The sequence below is a fragment of the Leptodactylus fuscus genome, chromosome 3 (assembly GCF_031893055.1).
Source record: "Leptodactylus fuscus isolate aLepFus1 chromosome 3, aLepFus1.hap2, whole genome shotgun sequence".
NCBI lineage: Eukaryota > Metazoa > Chordata > Amphibia > Anura > Leptodactylidae > Leptodactylus > Leptodactylus fuscus.
The window spans coordinates 84,233,360-84,259,248 of NC_134267.1; the positions used below are offsets into that span (position 1 = coordinate 84,233,360).

The 25,889-nt window shown below is 44.1% G+C and overlaps 1 protein-coding gene across 1 annotated transcript in view; it reads left to right on the forward strand.

Annotated features, from left to right (window-relative positions):
* The first annotated feature begins 6,988 nt into the window (after positions 1–6,988).
* AIG1 (androgen induced 1) overlaps positions 6,989–25,889 on the forward strand; it is a 192,395-nt gene continuing 173,494 nt past the window's right edge. The window contains exons 1-2 of the mRNA XM_075267896.1: positions 6,989–7,044; positions 12,466–12,681. Coding sequence (XP_075123997.1) covers positions 12,541–12,681 — 141 coding nt within the window. The 5' untranslated portion in view covers positions 6,989–7,044; positions 12,466–12,540. The remainder of the gene's footprint in view (positions 7,045–12,465; positions 12,682–25,889) is intronic.

The window sequence follows — 25,889 nt, forward strand, 5'->3', positions numbered from 1 at the left end:
CATTGCACAATTTATTATGCCCAGGTTGTGTCAGAGATGAATGTTCCAAAAGCTGTTGTACCAAGTTTAACCCACTTAACAGTTTTTGGAGTATGTGTCTCTGCAGCCAGAAGCTGGGCACGCCATTTTGGGCACTGAAATGGTGTATCTCAGAAAAATTCCAATTTTAACTCTTCACTGTGCATTTATTTCTGGAAATTAAAATAATGCAATACTCGAGAGGTAAAAATGCTCGCTATGCCCCGTCATACATTCCTTGAGGGGAATAGATTTTAAAATAGGGCGTCCATTCTTTTTATTATGTGTCAAAATTCTCTGCAATTCCTCGCCAATGCAGTGTAAAATACCAAATGAGGCCTCAAATGTGCATGGCACTTCTTCATTTCTGAGCCCTGCCGTATTTGTAGGCAAATGAATATGGCCGCATATAGAGTGTTTCCTAACTCAGTAAGCAGAACATACTAACTGGAGAGCAGACGTTTCACAGTACCATGATATGGGTATGAACTAATGGGCACTAAAATGGCCTATCTGGTAAAATGTAAATTTTCAGTGTGCACCATCTACTGTGTATTACTTTTTGGAAAGCATCTCTGAGGTCAAAATGAGCCCTAATACCCTTTGAAGAGGGTTGTTTCCAAAATTGTCACTTCTTGGTGCTCTCCATTGCATTAACACCTTAGAGGCAAATGTGTTATGGCACCTGAAATTGGTACTGCCATGTGTCTGTTGACACTTCCCGCCTTTTCCTCCACTTGGTGGGGTATTTCCATAGTTAGGAGAAATTGTGGGATACATTTTCTCCTTTAATCACTTGTAAAAATTAAACATTTGTGGCTAAAGCCACATTTTATTGCAAAAAGTATAATTTTTAATTTTCACTGCCGAATGTTAATAACTAGAGATGAGCGAACAGTGTTCTATCGAACACATGTTCGATCGGATATCAGGGTGTTCGCCATGTTCGAATCGAATCGAACACCACGTGGTAAAGTGCGCCAAAATTCGATTCCCCTCCCACCTTCCCTGGCGCCTTTTTTGCACCAATAACAGCGCAGGGGAGGTGGGACAGGAACTACGACACTGGGGGCATTGAAAAAAATTGGAAAAAGTCATTGGCTGCCGAAATCAGGTGACCTCCATTTTAGACGAATAGTGGATTTCAAATCCGGGTCATATGAGAATGTGAACTTTGTGACTATGAGACAGGGATAGCTGTACAGGCAGGGATAGCTAGGGATAACCTTTATTTAGGGGGGAATGTTATTAAAAATAACTTTTTGGGGCTCTATCGGGTGTGTAATTGTGATTTTTGTGAGATAAACTTTTTCCCATAGGGATGCATTGGCCAGCGCTGATTGGCCGAATTCCGTACTCTGGCCAATCAGTGCTGGCCAATGCATTCTATTAGCTTGATGAAGCAGAGTGTGCACAAGGGTTCAAGCGCACCCTCGGCTCTGATGTAGCAGAGCCGAGGCTGCACAAGGGTTCAAGCGCACCCTCGGCTCTGATGTAGGAGAGCCGAGGGTGCACTTGAACCCTTGTGCACCCTCAGCTCTGCTACATCAGAGCCGAGGGTGCGCTTGAACCCTTGTGCACACTCTGCTTCATCAAGCTAATAGAATGCATTGGCCAGCGCTGATTGGCCAATGTATTCTATTAGCCTGATGAAGTAGAGCTGAATGTGTGTGCTAAGCACACACATTCAGCTCTACTTCATCGGGCTAATAGAATGCATTGGCCAGCGCTGATTGGCCAGAGTACGGAACTCGACCAATCAGCGCTGGCTCTGCTGGAGGAGGCGGAGTCTAAGATCGCTCCACACCAGTCTCCATTCAGGTCCGACCTTAGACTCCGCCTCCTCCGGCAGAGCCAGCGCTGATTGGCCGAAGGCTGGCCAATGCATTCCTATGCGAATGCAGAGACTTAGCAGTGCTGAGTCAGTTTTGCTCAACTACACATCTGATGCACACTCGGCACTGCTACATCAGATGTAGCAATCTGATGTAGCAGAGCCGAGGGTGCACTAGAACCCCTGTGCAAACTCAGTTCACGCTAATAGAATGCATTGGCCAGCGCTGATTGGCCAATGCATTCTATTAGCCCGATGAAGTAGAGCTGAATGTGTGTGCTAAGCACACTCATTCAGCACTGCTTCATCACGCCAATACAATGCATTAGCCAGTGCTGATTGGCCAGAGTACGGAATTCGGCCAATCAGCGCTGGCTCTGCTGGAGGAGGCGGAGTCTAAGATCGCTCCACACCAGTCTCCATTCAGGTCCGACCTTAGACTCCGCCTCCTCCAGCAGAGCCAGCGCTGATTGGCCGAATTCCGTACTCTGGCCAATCAGCACTGGCTAATGCATTGTATTGGCGTGATGAAGCAGTGCTGAATGAGTGTGCTTAGCACACACATTCAGCTCTACTTCATCGGGCTAATGGAATGCATTGGCCAATCAGCGCTGGCCAATGCATTCTATTAGCGTGAACTGAGTTTGCACAGGGGTTCTAGTGCACCCTCGGCTCTGCTACATCAGATTGCTACATCTGATGTAGCAGTGCCGAGTGTGCATCAGATGTGTAGTTGAGCAAAACTGACTCAGCACTGCTAAGTCTGCATTCGCATAGGAATGCATTGGCCAGCCTTCGGCCAATCAGCGCTGGCTCTGCCGGAGGAGGCGGAGTCTAAGGTCGGACCTGAATGGAGACTGGTGTGGAGCGATCTTAGACTCCGCCTCCTCCAGCAGAGCCAGCGCTGATTGGTCGAGTTCCGTACTCTGGCCAATCAGCACTGGCCAATGCATTTCTATGGGGAAAAGTTAGCTTGCGAAAATCGCAAACTGACAGGGATTTCCATGAAATAAAGTGACTTTTATGCCCCCAGACATGCTTCCCCTGCTGTCCCAGTGTCATTCCAGGGTGTTGGTATCATTTCCTGGGGTGTCATAGTGGACTTGGTGACCCTCCAGACACGAATTTGGGTTTCCCCCTTAACGAGTTTATGTTTCCCATAGACTATAATGGGGTTCGAAACCCATTCGAACACTCGAACAGTGAGCGGCTGTTCGAATCGAATTTCGAACCTCGAACATTTTAGTGTTCGCTCATCTCTATTAATAACAACTATGAAACATCCATTTGATGAAAATGCTGAGCACAGCCCTTTATAAATCCCTTGAGGGGTGTAGTTTACAGAATGGGGTTATGTTTTGAGGTTTTCTGTTGTACTGGCAATTTATGGGCTCTTCAAATGGGACATGGCACCCAAAACCTATTCCAGCAAAATTTGCCCTCTAAAAGCTAATACAAACACAAAACTGGAACAGGCCAGATGGTTATCGACACTCAACATATCCAACTACAGGTTCAAGTATAAAAAATATATACTTATAGTATATATTTTTTATACTTGAACCTGTAGTTGGATATGTTGAGTGTCGTTAACCATCTGGCCTGTTCCAGTTTTGTGTTTGTATATCTATGTTTGTGGTTTAAGACATGCTAGGTTTGAAGGGCTTAATGAGGGAGGGAGGTAGGATTGAATTATGATGAGTTATACCTATTCCTCCAATAGACGTGCTATACTTTTGGTACCTCTAAAAGCTAAATAGTGCTCTTTCCATTCTGAACTCTACTATGCACGTGTCCATGCAGCAGTTTACGACAACATATGGGGTATTGCAATGTTCATAAGAAATTGTTCAACAAACTGTAGGAGCTTTTTTTCTTTTAACCTTTTCTGAAAATGAGAAATTTGGGCCTAATTCAAAATTTTATCGGAAAAAAGTAATTCTTTATTTTCACATCCCATTGGTAGTAAATACAGTGAAACAGGTCTGGGTTCAAAATGCTGACTATACCCATTGATAAACTCCTTGAGTGGTCTAGTTTAAAAAAGAGGTTATTTGTTGGAACTTTCCACTGCTCTGGTATCTCAGGGGTTCTGGCAATGCAACTTGGCGCCTGAAACCAATTCCATCAAAATCTGCCCTCCGAAAACCTCAGTGGTGCCTCCCTGCCGTGCGCTAATACATAAATTTATATCCACATGTGGGGTATTTCCGTAGTTGGGAGAAATTGCTTAATAAGTTGTGGGGTACATGTTCTCCTTTAAAATGTGAAAATAAAACATTTTGAGTTAAATCTTTCATTTTATGGGCTAATTCTCTGAAAGACCTGTAAGGTCAAAGTACTCCCTACACCCCTTGATAAATTCCTTAAGAGGTCTAGTTTCCAAAATGGGGTCACTTTTGGGAGGTTTTCACTGTTTTGGCACTTTAGGGGCTCTGCAAATGGGACCTGGTATCTGAAAAGTATTCAAGCAAGTCAATTAGCTCTCTTTCTGTTACAGTGTACCGGCACATATGGGGTATTGTTTTGTTCAGAAGAAAAGTGTTAATGGGTTATTCTCCTTTAACCCTTTGAGAATATGATACATTTGGGGCTAACATTTTATTGGCAGAACGGTAATTTTTCATTTTCATGTCCCAATGGTAATAAATTCAGTGAAAAATCTGTAGGGTCAAAATATTCACTATACTCCTTGAAAAATTTCTTGAGGGGTCTAGTTTCCAAAATGGGGTAACTTTCTGGGGGTTTCCACTCTTTTTGGACCTCAAGGGTTCTGCAAATGTCACATGGTGCCTGAAACTGATCACAGCAAAATTTGCCCTCCAAAAGCTCATTGGTGCTCCTTCCCTTTTGTGTCTCACTATGTGCCCATATATCAGTTTACATTCACATAGGGGTACTATGGTAGTTGGGAGAACTTGCTTAACAAATTGTGTGATGCATTTTCTCCTTTAACCCCTTGTGAATGTGTAAATTTTAAAGGGCCAAATGAACATACTAGTAAAGGAAATGAAACGTGTAAAGTTTACCTCCATTTTGTATTACTTCCTGTTGAATGCTTATAGGGATAACATACTGTTTTGTCTTATTTAATGGGTGCAGTTTTGAAAATGATTTTGTGAATGGGTGATTTATGAGAGGTTTCTAATACAAGAGCCTTTCAAAACCCCTTCAGAACTGAATTAGTCCCTTGAAAAATGGGTGATAGAAATGTTCTTAAAATTTTTTGAAAATTGCTGTTTGACTTGTAAAGCTTTATAATGTCCATATAGAATTAAAGGGTGATTAAAGTTTGATGCCAAAATAAAGCAGAGATATGTCAAATTAGATTTCTGAACTAATTTGAGTAGTATGACTATGTGTATAAAAAGCAGATCATTTCAAACTTTAATTGAATATTTCCACCAGACTTCCTATTTTTCTATAATTAAACACAAATCATATCGACTAAAATTTACCAGTAAGACAAAGTACAATGTGTCACGAAAATATAGTCTCAAAATTACTTTGGTGTGTTAAAGTGTTGCAAAGTTATTACTGCATAAAGTGACACGTCAGATTTAAAAAAAAAAAAATCGAGCTGTGCCAGGAAGTCAAAAACTGGCTCCAATGGGAAGGGGTTAAAGTTGTATCTGATGTGTGTGTTGTTTATTTATAAGATGTATTTAAAAGGAACAATAATTAAAACCTTGTCCTTTGCTGATAGTAGGAATCTAATGTAGGTGTGGACATAGCCTTTGGCATACTATAAATAACACCCATCTTCATTGTCTCAGTTCGTCGTATATGTTTTTACATGCTTATTCACTCTATGCTATTCATTTATTTTGTTTACATTTATACCACCAGCATATTCTGCAGCACTTTACATGAATTGTCAGTGACAGTTTCATATAGGGTTGACAAGGAGAACATGTACACTCCATGCAGATGTTGCCCTTGGCAGGATTCAAACCCAGGACTCCAGTGCTGCAAGGATAACCACTGAGCCACCATGCTGTTACAAACCTAAACACTCATCTTGCACTTATATATCATGACATTCATTATAGTCCTTTCTAATCCACAGCTACATTGACTCTTAGACAATAAGGCATTTCCTTACATAGTGTTTTTTTGTTACAGTTTACCTGTTAGGGTTTGTTAGGATAAAACCTGCAGCAATAACGGACATGCTGCAGTTTTAAAACTCACAGTCCGCATGTTACTTGGTGATGATGGTTTGAGTTGAGTTTGAAGAAGGAAGTGTAATCCGAAACGCATCAGTCTGGCGTTAGTTTTATGGTTGCAAACCTGCATGTACAAGGATTTTAAGCTGACTATGCAATAAAGAGAAGTTTTATCTTTTCAACGTGGCCACGCTGGATAATTTTATCATTGGTGTAGGTTCACAGCTGCACTTGGTCTATGTCCAGGTATTCCGTCCCTGAATCCGCTTAAAAACATGTGGAGAGAAAAGTCCCACAAGCATGACTTTTGTTTGCATTTTTCCACCTTGTTCGGGTGGAAACCTGGCAGATCGCATTATAACCTAAAATAACAATTAACGTGACAGACCTCTGACTATTTCAACGGTCCACCTATTTGTTGTTCTCGCCCTCCAACTGACCAGATCAACGGATAGGCCAAGTCTAGTGTGAACTTAGCATTAGACTGCTAAAGGGTTAAATGCATATAAGGCACCAGAATTATGTGTCAGCTATAGTTATAGCCAAAAAAAATCTAAATCTACAATAAGTGTCATGAAAAAAAAAAAAGTCTCAAAATCACTTTGATAAGTGAATGTGTCTACAGCCATTACTACATAAAGTGACACCCCTAGAAGGGTTAAAATGAATATTTCTTCCAGCCCTGTAAAGACTCAGGGACCCTCTTAGGAATGGGAGTGCATAGTCTCTGAAGACACTACTGAGGTACTGGTAATAAGACTGGTATAAGGCTAGAGGTAAGCAGCCGGTACCGACATCCTCTGAGAGCGGACACGCACTCCACATAGTCTTACATGAAGTCATACCGGTAGGCACCAGGACTCCGCCCAGTTTAAGTGATGTCATCACGTCCTTATCGTTCTCCCCTCAGTGCTAGAACTGTCACCATAACAATCACCCCCCCAACCCACACTCCCCTTCTATCCTTCGGGCTGTGATGCTCAGTACCATGTGAAGGAGGTAGTAAAATAAGAAGGACCGGCCGTACTGGAGTTTTCTTACAGACAAACCCTTTCCCCCCCACCTTCCCCCGTATATTAACAACATCATTACACACAGCCCAACTTGTGGATGGAGTGGGGTGAGCCACATCTTTATTACATATATATCTAAACATAGATATACATACACATTATTTAAAGACATAAGCAGAGACTCTGATTAAACCCCTTTTGGCGACCGATGAAGGGTGTGTCACCCCGAGTGCCAGCCACCACCTCCAGGTGGGCACGCGTTGGGTGTTCCTCCGATGGTGACACATCGGTAGTCTTCATCACTAAAAGGGGGGAAAGGTCCTGACACGTGCCACCGGAGCTTGATGTAACCCTATAACAAGGACCAACCCCACCCTAGCAGCAGGAATGGAGCCTTTTCTGCGCAACCTGGATATCCAAAGAAATTGACTAGTAATATCAGACTGAACTTTTGGCATTACTTGGACATCCGGGCCGACAAATCTGTCATTGCTTCCAGCAGGCCTGACCTCTGCCCACCCTAGATGTTCCAATCTAAAATATCTACTTTTTGGGAAGGAGGCTCTCATTATTATAGCTATGTATACTATACAATAAGTGTCATCCCCCCCCCAAGTAAATATGTATATTATATAATAAGTATTATTCCCCCCCCCCCCCCCCCCCCCCCCCGGTTACATCAGTGCTGATCTCTTTCCATGGCTCCGGTGGTGACTTTGCTTCCGATGGTTGCTCCTCTTGTGCTGGGCTACTGTTACTTATTGAGGTTGTAATATCTCGGACCTTAGGGGCACATAAAATCACAGTTATTGTACACATTGTAAAGTAGCCAGCACCACAAATAAACCAGTCAACTGTGCTAGTCATGAACTGATATTCTCCAGCTATATGAAACCAACTTGGATCCTCAATGTGATACTTTGTTGTTTTTTCAAAACTGGGGGTAACCCACGATATTTGAAAGTAGACTGAGTGTACCTGTTGCCGTCTCGATGCGCGCGTGACCATTGTTTTGTGAGGTTTTAAGATTGCCGTAGTAGCCTCCTATTAACTATTCCTAAGACATGTGGCGCCTCCGCCCTAGTAGTGTTATCCCGGGGCCTAGGCAGAGCCGACTGCGCATGCGAGGGCATGCATGCGCAGTCGGCTCTGCCTAGGCCGGATGCCTAGGCAGAGTGAATTCCAGCCGGAAGACGCCGCGGGGACGCTTCAAGGAGAATCCAGCCCGACCGTCACTCGTGGACTTGGTAAGTATAATTAAGGTAAGAGAAGAACCAGCGTTGATTGGCAGAATGTATAGTATTCTGCCAATCAACGCTGGTTCTGCATCGAACCTTAAACTTCGAACAGCTAGTAGTGTTCGATCAAGTACGAGTATTTCGAATACCGTAGTATTCGATCGAACACCTACTCGATCGAACACTACTTGCTCATCTCTAATCTCTAGCTGTGCCTGCTGGCCTCGGGCTACCTTTTAATTATCCTAAAGTATGATGATCTCCTGTGAGACCTATGAGAGAGGGGTCATTCAACTACTTTGTTTTTAATGCCTTCCTCCCTGCGACTGTCAATATAAGTTAACTGTCCACCCTAGCAATCGTGGGGGCTGATTACGTATGGGGAATACATATCCTTGCATCACCTAAGGCTTTGTTAGTGTTATTTAGAGATATCACAAAAACAAGCCTTCTGTGCCAACAACATTCTAATAATTAAGTTAAATTGAATATGGCAGTGCTCATGCCGTTTACATTTGATGGCTGGAACTGGTTATCCCAGCCTCTATGTGACCTATGCACCCTGCCCCTTGGCTTGTAAACTGTGTGCAGCGACTAGTTCGTAGCGTATCCGTAGCATAAAATGATTTTTTTACTATTATTATTGAGGGGTTAAGATCGGTTTGAAGTGGTTAAGGCAGGTACACTATCCTGCCTCATAGTGTTATACTAATGTTGTGCCCTGGGCGGTGTGTGTACCTCCTTACAAAACACTGTTATGGCGCAGTCGCTTGAACACTCCTCGCCTTATTCCCTGGCAACTGCCGAGGTTCCTGCACTTGCTGTATTAAAAACATACCAGCGTCTTCCAGAGCAATACTTAATCCAGGCCATGTTTCCACCTCACAATGGCTTCTAATAGAAAGTGGGATGATACTGGGAGCATGTCTGTAACAGAGAAAGGAATATCCCGAAATATTATAATAATAATGGAGAACTGCCGCAATTGAAAATGTGCTAAGAGAGGTTCGAGGCATTACATCTGGGGACGGCTGAGCATAATATAATAGACATAGTATAGCAAAACAAGTTGAGCTCTAGCTTCTCTGTAAACTTGCTACCGTGTATGTGATGTAGGCCATGTGCTTGCTACCATGTATGTGATGCAGGCCATGTACTTGCTACCATGTATATGATGTAGGCCATGTACTTGCTACCATGTACGTGATGCAGGCCATGTACTTGCTACCATGTATATGATGTAGGCCATGTACTTGCTACCATGTATATGATGTAGGCCATGTACTTGCTACCATGTACGTGATGCAGGCCATGTACTTGCTACCATGTACTGTATATGATGTAGGCCATGTACTTGCTACCATGTACGTGATGCAGGCCATGTACATGATGTAGGCCATGTACTTGTTACCGTGTATGTGATGCAGGCCATGTACTTGTTACCGTGTATGTGATGCAGGCCATGTACTTGTTACCGTGTATGTGATGCAGGCCATGTACTTGTTACCGTGTATGTGATGCAGGCCATGTACTTGCTACCGTGTATGTGATGCAGGCCATGTACTTGCTACCATGTATATGATGTAGGCCATGTACTTGCTACCATGTACGTGATGCAGGCCATGTACTTGCTACCATGTACGTGATGCAGGCCATGTACTTGCTACCATGTACTGTATATGATGTAGGCCATGTACTTGCTACCATGTACGTGATGCAGGCCATGTACTTGCTACCATGTATATGATGTAGGCCATGTACTTGCTACCATGTATGTGATGCAGGCCATGTACATTATGCAGGCCATGTACTTGCTACCATGTACGTGATGCAGGCCATGAACTTGCTACCATGTATGTGATGCAGGCCATGAACTTGCTACCATGTATGTGATGCAGGCCATGTACATTATGCAGGCCATGTACTTGCTACCATGTACGTGATGCAGGCCATGTACTTGCTACCATGTACGTGATGCAGGCCATGAACTTGCTACCGTGTATGTGATGTAGGCCATGTACTTGCTACCGTGTATGTGATGCAGGCCATGTACTTGTTACCATGTATGTGATGCAGGCCATGTACTTGCTACCATGTACGTGATGCAGGCCATGTACTTGCTACCATGTACGTGATGCAGGCCATGTACTTGCTACCGTGTATGTGATACAGGCCATGTACTTGTTACCATGTATGTGATGCAGGCCATGTACTTGCTGCCATGTATGTGATACAGGCCATGTACTTGCTGCCGTGTATGTGATGCAGGCCATGTACTTGCTACCATGTATGTGATGCAGGCCATGTACTTGCTACCATGTATGTGATGCAGGCCATGTACTTGCTACCATGTATGTGATGCAGGCCATGTACTTGCTGCCGTGTATGTGATGCAGGCCATGTACTTGCTACTGTGTATGTGATGTAGGCCATGTCATTGCTATTGTTTATGTCATGCAGGCCATGTACTTGCTACTGTACCATGTGGCCTTTTTCCTCCTTGTCACAAGGTTTTGGTGGACTGGCAGCCATGATGGTTAGGACCTAGGCCTCCATATTATTATTTATTTATTTTGCACATGCTGACCAAAAGGCCTTAGGCATTATGCCTCCCTATGTAAATTAGAGTTCTGCTGCCTGTCTTCACCTACATGAAGTCTCATGTGAGTCAGGAGCCCCCCATATACATAATATAGGTAGAAGTCCCTTGCATTGATGTACAGCTATTGTAATTCAATATGTATGTCCAGCTTACAAGAGGTTACTCTAGCAGGGTCTACCAATGAGTAAGTAGCGCCTGAGCTACCGGGCAACCACTGTTCTCCATGTATGTAGCATACCATCAGGTCTCCTATACAACTCCCTATTCCGCTCTCTTAAAGGGACCAATGACTTATAACAGAGACCTTATTGTAAGCAACCGGATTATCCCTCATCACCTGGACACTACATATCTACTACCCTTAGTTACTGACTATGTCACATCCAGTATACATATCTTCGACTATCTACATCGCCCATGGATCACATCTGGAGATTGTGCAATGCACAAACCAAGTTTCCAAAATCAATGTATCCCAATACAATGTACAGAATAAATAAATGGTCCCATTATGAGGATTCATTTTGTACCACAAACCTTAAGCGCTCACATGGCTCAGTGACTAGAAGTGAACAAGGTTATGGGGTATGTGTGACAGTCTCTCATACCTTCAGCCTTCGCATTGCAACAATGAAAGCTGCTGATAAACCCCGGGGCAACAACCTGTACTACAGGTTTTAGGTAAAGTATGTGGAGGGGCATTGGGGTCTTTTGCCCGTAATTATTACAGTTATAGCATGGGATACATTGCAGGTACATGCATATTTGCCTAGAAACTAAAGACAATGAATCTCCCTGCCTGTCCAGTACAGCAACCTCCTGATACAAATCCAACCCCAGTCTGAACAAAGACATTAATTGAGTGGAGCAGGGGAGGGGGTGAGCTACACAATAGCAAAAACGTGACACAGCAGGGAACTAGCAGCCTGTGCTACAACTTTCTGTAAACTTGTTACTATAGCTGACTTAGCGAGCTTGCAAAACCAATTACAAGAGTGTTTTGGAGGGGGGGGGGAGGGGGGTTCTGCATCGTAGCTGCTCCTCTCCCTACCACATGTGCAAGCCTTCCTCTCCTGGGTACAAGCTGAGGCTGAACAACATAAACAATCGTCTAAGTGTTTTCCCAATTTAGAAACAGAAATTCTTTAGAGTTTCTCCCTTTAGGGGGTGGAGGGGGAAGCCAGCAAGCCGGCTCTTAGGACTCTGTAAGCTGTTGTAAGTGGAAAAGGAGCTCTGTATGGTGTCCCTTACCTTCTTTGATGCAGCAGCTCATTGAGCTGCTGATACCGGCTGGCTGCTCCTTGTTCCTGGTCTTGTAGATCTCACCAGCGCTGGGTCTGGCTCTCGGCCTTCCCTCTGAGCAGGTCTCCTGTCCCTGTATGACTCTGTGTAGTGTTGTTTCCTCAGCACTGGCAGGGATCCAATAGAGCTTCCCCACCCACTGACCTGGATATAGCTGGGAGGAGGCCCAGCCACCAGCCAATCAGTCGGCTGGCGAAGGGGAAAGGGGAGGGGAATCCACCCAAATCACAGCCGCTCAATACTCAATATCCGGCAGGCTTATGCAGCCTGGCCGGCTTGCATGATATAGAGTACCCGGGGAGTGGGGAGGGGAGGGCTGTGCAGCCGTGCTGACCTCCACCATTCCCCGGTGCTGTGGCCTATCATGGCACTAATACCATGCCAGGTGCTGCGGGTGGCTATCCTGCTGTCATACCTATCCGTGCTGTGCCACTACAAGGCCATAGAGATGCCCGCGCACCAGACCTATGGGGGCAGCTGGAAATTTCTCACCTTCATTGACTTGGTGAGTCAGGACTATATGCAGCCAGTGTGTGACGCATGTACACTACATATATACATACACACACATATATATGTTATAGAGATACACACACATTGTATTGATAAACCATGATATGCTGTATATACAGGCACTACTTTCACTATAGATATTTGTGAATTATTTATATAGTCTTCATTCTGGTGGCCTTGAACATGTATAAGGCATGTCCAGCTGATCTATGAGTATATAGTATATACTATTACCACTCGCTGCTGAGTTGTAGCCATTGCATGAATCCATGTAGCAATTTATTTACTTCATGGGATAAAGGGGATGGCTATAGGTAGATGGATGAGTACTGTGATCACACCAGTTCTCGTATATGGTTTGTTGGCTTTAAACCACCACAGATAGCCTTCTCGCACCTCATTAACAACAGGATACTGTTCCTTTTGTCTGATGACTATGCACACCAAGTATTGTCCTTAGTAGGCTCTGTGGATCCCAAAACATAGTCCACTACAAGGTCAGTATTGACTCTGGAAAGCAAGACTTAGTTGTGGGCAGTATATAAGTACTATATGTAGTGGTGGACAGTAAAAACTGCTGGAGTCAGACATAGTACTTATTCACACAGCAGAGTTACCGGTCGTGTAGTAGCCATTGTATTTATGGCATGTGTGAATGATCAAATATTAGAACGTGACGTTTCCTGGACCGTTTTCACAGATCCTTCAATAGACACCAACCTGTGAGGGATGCTTGAAAATGAGATACCCTCTGGATAGAACAAAGGTACTTTTTCATAGTTGAGTTCATGGTATGTTTATGTGAATTAGAACTAATACAAATTAATTTACAAATACAAATTAAAATTCACCAGTTCCTTCACACAGTTCTTTTAAAGAGGACCTTTCCCGATCTGTGCCCTGGGTAAAGTGCTATCAGTCCCGGTACCGTAGCACTTTACAGTCAGAAGGGCGTTTCTGACACTCTGTCAGGAACATCCTTCTGCCCAGCAGCGCCTATCGCGCTGTACAGTGTGAGCGGGGAGGAACGCCCCCTCCCTCTGCTCACAGTACTCGTCCATAGACGAGTATTATCAGGAAGGGAGGGTTGCGTTCCTCCCCGCTCACACTGTGCAGCACGATAGGCGCTGCTGGGCAGAAGGATGTTCCTGACAGAGTGTCAGAAACGCCCTTCTGACTGTAAAGTGCTACGGTACCGGGACCGATAGCGCTTTACCCAGGACACAGATCGGGAAAGCCGATAGTGCGCTGAACTCAGCGCACTGTCAGCTTTCCAGCAGTATATGGTACTGCCTGTGCCCAATCTGATGAAAGGTCCTCTTTAAGTGGCACAATACATAGTCACTAGAATACATAATGTCTATGTACTGATTCCAATACAGGAATCTTTCTTGAATGGTGGATAAGACTGGGTTCACACCAGCGTTTTTACTATGTTCATGGATTCCACCCCCGAACCTGTTTACTGGGCGGAAACTGAGCAGAAACCTGACAAACCCCATTAAAGTCTATGGGGTCCATAGGTTTCCACAGGTAACTGCTTTTAAGCAGATTAGGTTTGTGTTCGGTGGGTCCCCAAACGGAAACCCGAAAGCAGGTGTGAACCAAGTGAAAGATTATTTGTTTTACTGCTTCTAGCAATGTTTATGCAGAGATAGGAAATATTGAGCAAAATCATATTAAAGAGGACATGTCAGCACTTCCTGTCCTCTAAAAATATAGCATTTCCAATACTATTATTTTCAATAGCCTTGGTTGTAAGTTATCCTGGTACAAGGAGTTATTCACGGTCGTCTTCAAGGGGCCTAAGACAGAGGACAGAGTGGGCTGAAAATCTAAGCAGTCTGTGAACACATTGGCCCATTTCACGGATAGTATTATTATTGTTTATTTATATAGCACCATTAATTCCATGGTGCTTTACATTTGGGAGTACAGAGTATAGTACAGTGACCCATTCTTTTCTATGGTCCTGTCCACACGACTAGGCCCCTTTAGATAGGACAGGTCCTATTGTTTATTTTGCGGCCTGTGCTTGTGTGGCTCCTATTCATTTAATAAAAGGTACCACGGAAGCACGACCTGTGCATATCCCCGTGTCCCCTGTTTACAGCCCCTGCTTTTAATTAACAGCAGGCTGGTTGCAGCACAGATACCCAACAGACCCCATTATCGACAGTGGGTTCCCCTGGGTCCATTGTTGTCCATCATAGAATGGATCTGTCTGTATTGCTTTATCTGTTTATATATATATATATATATATATATATATATATATATATATATATATATATATACACAGTATATACTTAGAGATGAGCGAACACCGTTCGATCGAATAGGTATTCAATCGAATATCAGGCCGTTCAATGTATTCATTCCCAATCGAATACCACACGGCATACGCACACGGCACACGGCTGCCGAAAACATGTCACCTCCCATTTATAAGAATGGCCGCCGGCATATTCGTGTCATTTCGCGGTGAGAGATAGGGAGAGAGACATATCTGCTGAAGGCTAGATAGGCATTAGCTTGTGATAGACAGGGAAAAACCGAAGAACAACAACAGCTCTTCTCAGAGCTATACACTGCAGGGACAGGAGTCCAGCTTTCCACGGACGGTGGAAAACAGGGATACAGAACAGTTACTTGTTGCTATGTACGTGCACACCAGCTTTTGTTAGGGGTGTCCCCACACAAAATAGCAGGAATCCACAGCAGTTACTTCTTACAATATACGTGCAAACCAGCTTTTATTAGGGGTGTCCCCCACACAAAATAGCAGGAATCCACAGCAGTTACTTCTTACAATATACGTGCAAACCAGCTTTTATTAGGGGTGTCCCCCACACAAAATAGCAGGAATCCACAGCAGTTACTTCTTGCTATATACGTGCAAACCAGCAAACTTTGGGGTGTCCCCCACCACCACAAATTTGCAGGAATACAGAGAAGTTACCTCCTGCTATATACGTGCAAACCAGCTTTTATTAGGTGTGTCCCCCACAAAATAGCATAAATCCACAGCTGTTACTTCTTGCTATATACATGCAAACCAGCTTTTCAGGCAGTGTGTAACCCCAAAACAGGGATACAGAGCAATTAGGTCCAGCTATGTACGCTCAATCCAGATATCCAGGGAGTGTACCCCCAAAACCTAGGTGGGAGACACCGAAATTCAGTCAGGCTATGTACACTCAATCCAGTTTTTCACAGTGTGTACCCCCAAAACCTAGGTGGGAGAGACAGAAATTCAGTCAGGCTATGTACGCTCAATCCAGATATCCAGGGTGTGTACCCCCAAAACCTAGGTGGGAGACACTGAAATTCAGTCAGGCTATGTACACGCAACCCAGTTTTTCACGGTGTGTAACCCTAAAACCTACCTGGGAGACACAGAAATTCAGTCAGGCTATGTACGCTGAATCCAATTTTTAAGGGTCTACCCCCCAAAAGCTAAGTGTGATACACAGCAATTCAGTCACGCTATATCAGCTCAATCCAATTTTTTGTTCAATCCAGTATTGTTTGCACTCCATGATGTGAACTATGCCTTTGTCTCTTGAAAAGCAACCCAACATGAAGTAAGCCATGTGTGCCAGTGTGTTACTTGGCATGACTTCGCTGCCCCCAACTGTAAGAGTCACTCTCCATTTCCTCCATTTTCCACTCCCCTTCACACCATCTGTGCTGAAGCAATGGGATGCATTGAACTTCACCCTCAAGCCTCGTGTGGGACAGTGACATGAAATGCCACTTCATCCAGCCAACGGTGCGAAGATGACAGGAGTGTGCTCTGAATGTTTTCAGCCTAGCAGAGGCTACTTTTCACTTATGAAAATGGCCGCACTTTGACCAGTATATCAGGCACAATGGTGTATGTGTCAAAGAGCCTTTGCACCAACAAGTTGAAAACGTGGGCCATGTGTGGACCGTGTTTGAGTCTGGCAAGCTCCAGACCTGCTACCAGGTTCCGGCCATTATCACATACACAAACATGCCTGGGCCCAGGTGCAGCTGGGAAAACCATATTGCCATATCATCCTGGATGGCATCCCTCACCTCGGAGGCAGTGTGCTGTCTGTCCCCCAAGCTGATGAGCTTCAGTACGGCCTGCTGACATCTCCCCACGTCAGTGGTACAGTGTTTCCAGCTCGTAGTTGGGGTGGAGGTTTCAGCTCAGGAGTAGGTTTTCAGAGAAACCCTGCCATGAATTTTGGACTGTAAAGAAAAAACAAAAAACAGCACCGAGCTGTATATGGTGAAATATTGTTAAGTTGAAGGTGCAGTGACAGGTTTAAGTGCACTCTCACCTGATTGAGTTGTGAGGAATTCACAACTACTGTAAATGCCTGGAAACCAATTCTAGGGGGTTCCTCCCTGTAAGTGATTGAGCGACTGGGTCCTGTTCACCAATGGTGTGAGGGATCTAAATAGGGACCAGGAGGAAGGACCGCGCTTCACCAGATGTCAAAATAACCAGTTTATTAAAGTTTAACAGCGAACCCGTTTCCGGCATAGGTCGCCCTTCTTCAAGTGCAAAGGAACTGTGAGGATAATGGTACAAAATATAGCAAATACGCATCTAAATTTTAAATGAATCAATTATGATATTTGGATACATAATTTTTATTGAATTTACTTTGCCATATTGATTCATTTAAAATTTAGATGCGTATTTGCTATATTTTGTACCATTATCCTCACAGTTCCTTTGCACTTGAAGAAGGGCGACCTATGCCCGAAACGCGTTTGCTGTTGAACTTTAATAAACTGGTTATTTTGACATCTGGTGAAGCGCGGTCCTTCCTCCTGGTCCCTATTTAGATGAATTTTGGACTGGGAGAGGAGATAGGCCACCCCCAGTTTGCACCCCGGGCCCAGATTCCACACATTCACCCGGCCTGTGATTAAAGATAAGCAGCATCCCTGACCGCAGGCGCTTGTCGATGCGTCGGTGGTCAAGTGGACCTTGCAGCAAAGAACGGAACTTTGAGCCCGACTGATGTTATGGGACACGTGCAGGTTCAAGGCAGGGACAGCACACCAAGAGAAGTAGTAATGGCTAGGCCCAGCATAAGGAGGTTCCCCAGCTGCCATCTGGTCACAGAAGGCCTGAGTATCCAGAAGCATAAACACCAACATCTCCAGGGCCAGCGGTTTTTAGATGAGGCCTTTAAAGGCTTGGGCATGTGGGTGGCTTGCGCTGTACTTCTGCCTGCAATGAAACGCCTGGGAGATGAGGAGTGGCTGGGAAGAGGCGCATGATGGTGCAGGTCAAAAGGGCGGATGAGGGTGAACTCCCCAATGTGTCCGAGACACAACCACAAAATTGCCAGGTGATGGCGGATGCTCTAGTGTCTGGACATCAGTACACACAAAGCTCCTGGCTTTCGGGAAGTGGTTCAACAGAGGAAGAGACAGTAAAAGGACCCGAAAAGAGATCCTGGGAGGGGGCAAGGGTGGGATGACTCTGTTGGGAATATTGGGCATGTTGGGAGGAAGGAGGGGCAGACTCTTGGGTATGAACACGACTGCAGGTAGTGGCTGACCTGCTGCTGGAAAAGCAGCTGGAAGCTTTATCCGCTAGCCATTGTAATACCTGTTCCTGGTGCTCAGGCCTGGTCTGCGTTGTACCCTGCACCAGCAATTGTAGGCCATTTGTGGACCGTGTTTGAGTCTGGCAAGCTCCAGATCTGCTACCAGGTTCCGGCCATTATCACATACGCCAACCTGCATCTGGGCCAAGGTGCAGCGGGGCAAAAAACATTGCCATCTCATCCAGGATGGCATCCCTGACCTCGGAGGCAGTGTGCTGTCTGTCCCCCAAGCTGATGAGCTTCAGCAGCATTTCCAGCTCATAGCTGGAGTCGATTTAACAGTGGCGGAGGAGGAGGATGGTGTTTCAGCACTCCTTCCAGGAATATTGGGCGGGGAGACAAGGCAGGCTGCCACAGTTTGCAACACGGTCCCAGCCTCAACTACATTCAGCCAGTGTGCCGCAATTGAGATGCAGCATCCCTGGCTGCATGAATTTGTCCACGCATCGGTGGTCAAGTGAAACTTTGCGCAACTTAGCGCAAAACTGAGGGTCCGCCTGATGTTACGGGACACGTGCTGGTGCAAGCCTCAACTCACCCTAAGGGCCAAAAATACTTCTGGTGAGTTTTGTTCAATTCCAAAGGACTCTGTGTTTAGATTTGGCTCAGTCGCAGCTCCAGAACATGCCTTTGAAGGCAAGGTTTCCTTTAGTGGCTCCATCTCAGCAGGATGATGATGGTGAAGCTTGGTTAAATCTGGTGTCGAAGGGAAAGTGGTTTCTGATCTACATCTAAAGTACTGGAGCATATTGTTTGGACTATTAACACCTGATCAGAACCCTGTAGAGGTAATGTAGAGTCCGATATTAGAGGACCATTACCGGTAGTAGTAGTTGCAGCCAATTCTCCATCTTTGTGGTCCTCTAAATAAAAGTTACCCCCAGGACTTGATGCCAAAATGTTATCAATTCCCAATCAAGGTCATTGCCACCATTTTAGGGGCTAAGAATTTTAAAGGGGCTAACACTCTGCTGGTGCAAGGCTCAACTCACCCAAAGGGCAAAAAACTCTGTTGGTGCAAGGCTGAAGTCACCTAAAGGGTCTCAATCTCTGTTGGTAGCTCAGCTTAAGGGCCTCTAACTTAATTTGGAAGGGCTCACGTTAAGGGCCATAAAAGTGAATTTTAGAGGGTCTTACCACATCACACACACACACAATGACAGTTAAGGGTGGGGGCTTTTGGATTTCCCATTGCCTATTCCATCTGTGGTTGTCATGGGCAACGTGATTTAAAGGGGTGCTTGTTAATATTTCTTTAGCTTAAATGTGTGGAAAGTGTGTAGTTGATAGGCTGTGATGGTGGGGTAAAACAGTGACTTGGGCTTGTTAGATGCCCCCAGGCATGCTTCCCCTACTGTCCTAGTTGCATTCCAGAGATGTTGTCATAATTTGCTGAGGTGTCATAGTGGACTTGGTGACCCTCCTAAGTCGAATGGTGGGATCCCCTGAAACCAAGCATTTTTCCCCATAGACTATAATGGGGTTCGATATGCAATCGAATAGTCGAATATTGAGCGGCTATTCGAAACAAGTAACGAATATCGAATATTTTATTGTTCGCTGATCTCTAATCTCTAATATATATATATATATATATATATATATATATATATATATATATATATATATATATATATATATATATTGCTTGGCTTGGATTCTAGCACAATATTCAGAACTCATAGAAAAGCCTGTTATAGGTAGAGAGGCTGGGGGTCTCTGAAAAGGAAGATGAAAGAGCAATCTAGTAACATGTCAGAATAAAATGAGGTGATGTTAAATGCTTTAGTGTCAAAAAAGACTGTTGCAAGTAAAAATGGCAATCTCTGTCGGTGATGGACATTTCTGACCAGAAGATTCCTTAAATTTAGGGACTTTTTGCATGCCAGGAGAGGTCATTCTGGGATATTTCCCTTTACTCTGTTGTCATTATGAAATATGGATCAGCAGCAATTTCCCTCAAGATGTTTATCTCAGGGTTGTACGTGCCCACACAGGGTAACCTCCTGTTTTCGTCTCCCTCTTTGGAATTCATTGCACTCTGAGGATCTGCTGATCTATTACCCGTGGATGGTATCCCTGTTATGGGAATGTACTGTATTCCTCAGTGCTAGCAGGTGTTGTTTTCTGTTTTCACTGTCTGAACAGATCCGAGTGTACCACAGAGCTTGGCTATAGATAATGGATTTTATTCTGTGTTTTGAATGAAAGCTGTTTCATCTTAGATATGTTGGTTGGCCAGTAGGTTTATGGTAGACTGTCGTATCTATAGTAGTGTTTGTGGTTCTCTTTGTGTAGTAGTGTTTTTCACACAAATCACTGCTGACGCTGGGTTCACACTAGCGTTCGGCAGTCCGTTCTCAGGTTTCCGTCTTCTGCATGCAGAAGATGGAAACCTGTCATGCCAAGTCTGGCCGTGAGCGCCGGTGAGCGTTTTATGCTCTCCGCGGCGAAACAGTTTTTTTTAAAACCAGACACAAAGTACTGCATGTCCGACTCTGTGTCCGTTTAAAAATAACCAGTTTCGCCGCGGAGAGCATAAAACGCTCACCGGCGCTCACAGCCGGCACCTTTCAAACCCATTCAAATGAATGGGTTTGAAAGAGTCCTGCAGCTTTCCGTCTCCTGCTCTGTTTTGTGCAGGAAACGGAAACCTGCAAAACGGACTCCTGGGCACAGATGTGAACGAGCCCTGAAATGGGAATCACTTCTCCCCGCTTTGACCTGGACCTATGGCTATGGCCTGGACTTTTGAGAACTGATGAGCAGTTTTGCCTTTACATTGTTCCCATATGACCCATAGAGGACAATGTGAGCTAAAGAAACCATGTAACACAGCTGCGCTAAACAGATTCAATAACTTCAGAGATACAGAAACAGCTTAGGGCGGGTTCACACCAGTGCCCAATCTCTGCTTTGCGGTTTCCGTTTCCTGCCTGAGAAATTGGGAGGCAGTTTTCAAATACATTCATTTGAATGGGTTTGCAAAGTGTCCACCCGTGAACGGCCGGGAGCGTCTTCTGGTCTCCGTAGCGAACCGTTTTTTTCTAAATGGACACAAAGTCGGACATGCAGGACTTTGTGTCCGGTTTAAAAAAAAAAAATTCGCTGCGGAGACCAGAAAACACTCATGGGTGGACACGGAATACCGGGTTTCCGTGTCCTGTCGGCAGAAGACCAGAAATCCAGAAAGCGGAGATCGGGCGCAGGTGTGAACCAGCCCTTATCTGCATGTGCTACACTGTTCCATATCTTCCATTCTTCTCTATGGGGGTTACTGGAACAGTGTTGAACAGCACTGTGGGGTTGTTTTTGCAAGTCCACCCTAGCAGCTAGGACTTTGGAGCAGTTAGTCCCATCTCAGTATCAATTTGCTGAGGTGAGAATAATCCTTTAAAGGGGCGAAGTAATGTTCAGCTAGGCAAGTGCTGAAATTACTAAAGGAATATGGTTAGAATGTTCTTGCTACAAAATATCAATTTGGTTTCTGAGATGAGATTGTGCTAAACTAATATGAATATCTTTACACAGGTCCATATGGCACACTGGGTGAGATCATCATGAGGGGAATTTTTAAAGTGAACTTTGCGCAAATCTGAGTTGTTTTGGTCTGTTTTTCTATTTCATTAAAGGAACACAAGGATGGACTAAACATTAAGGCTAAGGCCCCCTGTAGCACGCCGCAGCCAAAAAGCACTGCGGAAAAAAAGCATTGCATTTTTTTCTGCTGTGGTTTTCACAGAAAGTCCACAAAGTGTTACTCAGTGGACTTTCTGCTTCTATTATATCTGTGCCAGCATTTCCCTAGATATACTTGACATGCTGTGATTTACAAAAACACAAGCAATGTGTGGATGGGATCAGCTAGAAATTGTAAAATGCAGCATTGTCTGTTATTGCATTTCTGTAACGTGGGGCCCCGAACTAAGATGGATCTGTCTAATGACAGAACAAATCCTGAGGAGACCCAAGAGACTCTACTATATAGACTATAGTAGGGTCTTTTGGGTAGCTATTACTTTCTGTGCTGACAAAAAAATGTGCTTGCAGGACTTTTTTGTTTGGGATTTTAGGTGGATTTTAGGCCCCAAAATGTGTCTGTGATGTAGATGATGTAGATGACAATGTATACTCAGTGTAATACTTCTGTAATCATCTCAAAATGCTTTTGAAAAGTGGCGTGAGTCATGTAAAAATGCTAAATGTGTGACTTTAGGACGCCAGAATTTGAGAGTACATGGCTCGATAAATTCCATTGTGTTCATGTCCACAGCATAGTTAGTATGGTTGAAAGAAGACATATGACATACAAGTTGAACCAGGGAATGGAAAACGTCATGGCAGTCTATACATTTCCATAACCATCAATGCTATTTTGATCTATCTAAGCCTATTTTTGAAGAATTCGGGTGTGACTTGCTCCTGGTGTAATCTATTCCACATATTCAAGTTCCTTACAGTGAATAAGCCTTAAACCTTTTTTTTCTCTAGACGGAGGGGGTGCCCCCTTATTTTATGAGAAGAAAAAAGGAGAGAACACAGAGCGTGCTGATAGTGTAGATGAATTTGCAATGGATGTTGTAAATAAAAATGTACAGAGACATGGACCAGTTGGTCCCTCACCTTCAGGTGTTGTGAATGAGTCACAACACTAATGGAAGCATAGAGGCTGAGGTGGCTGCAGAATCCACAGACTGGTCACTGAGGACCAGATGGTAATGGAAGGAAGGAGGCCAGCGGCTGGAGATGGACGTCTGCGTGCTGTGGACCATAGATTGGAGTGTTGATAAGGGGAATAAAATATATGACCTTTATTGGACAAAAACGTACTGCAAATAAAAAAAAATGTATGCTCTCCTGTCCCCTATGATGCCTCCTGACATGACCGCTGAGGCCAATCAGCGAAGGGCCTGCAATGTCACTACCTGTGACCTCATGGGTCCTCTTCCTGAGGCTGCTGATTGGCCTCAGTGGATATATGACCATTGAGGCCAATCAGGAACTCCCGAGGAGACACGGTAGACTGTGCCAGAGAAGAAGAACTCGGACGTACGGGAGGACACCGGAGCATCGGGAACAAGTGATTATGTATTTTTTTCACAGCCCCCGGCTGATTTAAACTTTAAACCGGTTGTCTATTTTTGCCTGAACAACCACTTTAAATAATACAATAAATGATCCATACAAGAAATAAGAGGAAAAGCTATTCCATGTAAAATCCCCTGATAAAATCCTCATCTCTTCTGATGTCCTCCATATCCATTATCAGTTTTGTGGCCCTCCGTTGAACCTTTTCCAACTCTAGGGCATCCTTTTTATGTACTGGTGCCTAGAACTGAATTGCATATTCCAGATGGGGATGTATTAATGACTTATAAATTGTTAATGTTCCACCCCTGTCCCGCTAGTCCATACCTCTTTTAATACATGACAATATCCTGCTGGCCTTAGAAGCAGCTGATTAACATTGCATACTGTAATTTAATCTATGATCTACAAGTACACCAAGGTCTTTCTCCACCAGTGACTCTCCCAGGCTTACTCCCCCCAGAACATATGTTGCATGGGGATTATTTTTACCCAGATGCATCACTTTACGTTTATCCACATTGAGCCTCATTTGTCATGTGGATGCCCTCAGTCTCAGTCTGTATAAGTCTGCTTGTGCATCCTCCATAGACTGCAATGTACTATATAGCTTGTTGCTGCAAAAATAGAGACAGTTCTATTAACCCCATCTTCTATATCACTAATAAATAAGTTAAACAACAGCAAACCCAGCACTGAGGTTAGTCTGACAACTTCTGTCTTTAGTAAAACCATGGTGTCAGTCACTTATAAGATTATGTATAGTCACATACTCTTGTATATAGTCTCTTAAGAGCCCCTCAAACAGTTTCCCCACTATGGATATTAGGCTCACCGGTCTGTAATTACCTGGGGAAGACCTAGAGCCCTTTTTTTGAAAATAGGCACCACAGCAGCCCTAAGGCACTGTACCTGTCAGTAGAGAATCCCTAATAATTAAGACTAGGGGTTCAGCAATGATGGGACTGAGTTCTTTAGGTACTTTGTAATCTTAGGAAATAGTTATGTACAGATAGTGAAATCTGTTTAATGGGTGTGATTGAAATTTACACAAAATCAGTTATATTTGGTACATGGGTTGGACACTAGGGAATTCGTTAAGCTTGGCATATTATAAATTGTGCCTTACTATGAATCACAGGTTCACGTCTGGCACCCAAATCTACAGGAGCCTCTATTTTGGTGGCAATTACGCCACATAATGAACATGACTATGTTGGCCAAAGACCTGCCCAGTTTAGCAAATATGCCATGGGTTGGACACTAGGGAATTCGTTAAGCTTGGCATATTATAAATTGTGCCTTACTATGAATCACAGGTTCACGTCTGGCACCCAAATCTACAGGAGCCTCTATTTTGGTGGCAATTACGCCACATAATGAACATGACTATGTTGGCCAAAGACCTGCCCAGTTTAGCAAATATGCCAGTTACTAGCTTATTCAGGTTACAAACTATCTATGTGCCAAATTACATCCAAATCTGTACAGCTGTTTTTGCATGATTGAGGAACAAACATCTAAACTTTCACATTTATAGTATTAGTAGGATTTTAGTTAAAAGTGGCGTTATATAGTTGCAAATCACCGATTTGTGACTATTTTATGCCAGAAAAGTGCTGTAGGGAATTTGATGAATCCACTCACACACAAAATGTTTAGGGAAACCTTTGGTCATATTGGTCTAGTGGCTGTGGTTGGTGCAACCCACAAACTAATTACACCTCTAGCCACCAAGCAACAAAAGCTATTATGCTATTATTTCCAAACAATGCAGTATTCTCCTTACCGATCCTCATTTACAAAAAAAAGTTCTCCCAGAGAGACCATTGATTATATCCTGGAAATCCATCTCCTTGCAAAATATCCTGACTCCAAGTAGACTCTAAGAAAAGAACTAAAAATACTCAATCTGTCCTTGTCACTCATGCTGCTTATGTTGTGTTCACATAATGCACAGAATGGTCGCCTTCCAATCACTGGTCACCAAGGAGTTGTTCTCAATTCCTCAGTTGCAACTAGGTGATATAACTCTTGGAATGCCTGTACAAACTATACTATATGGGTCTCACCACCCAGCCATTGCAAGGAACGCCCTTCCTCACAGCAGTGTCTATAGTGCTGTACTGTGAGAGGGGGAGTTGCTTACCGCCCAGCGATGATGCTGAGCAGTGAGGAATGCGCACCCAGTACTCATCTATGAACGAGTACTATCAGGAGGGGAGGTAGACGTTCCTCACCACTTTCACAGTACGGCACAATAGGAGTTACTGTGAGGAAGGGCATTCCTGACTGACTGTCAGAAACACCCTTCTAACAGTGAAGAGCTACGGTACAGAACGGGAAAGCCGATAGTGCACTGAATTCCGCGCACTGTCGGCTTTCTAGCGGTGTATTACACTGTATGTGCCTCAGGTGGTGAAAGGTCCTCTTTAACAAATTTGGATAATTTCTGTGAAATTCTGCATTTCTTTATTCTTTCCCTTGCTTTTCTTTTGAGAGCTTTACC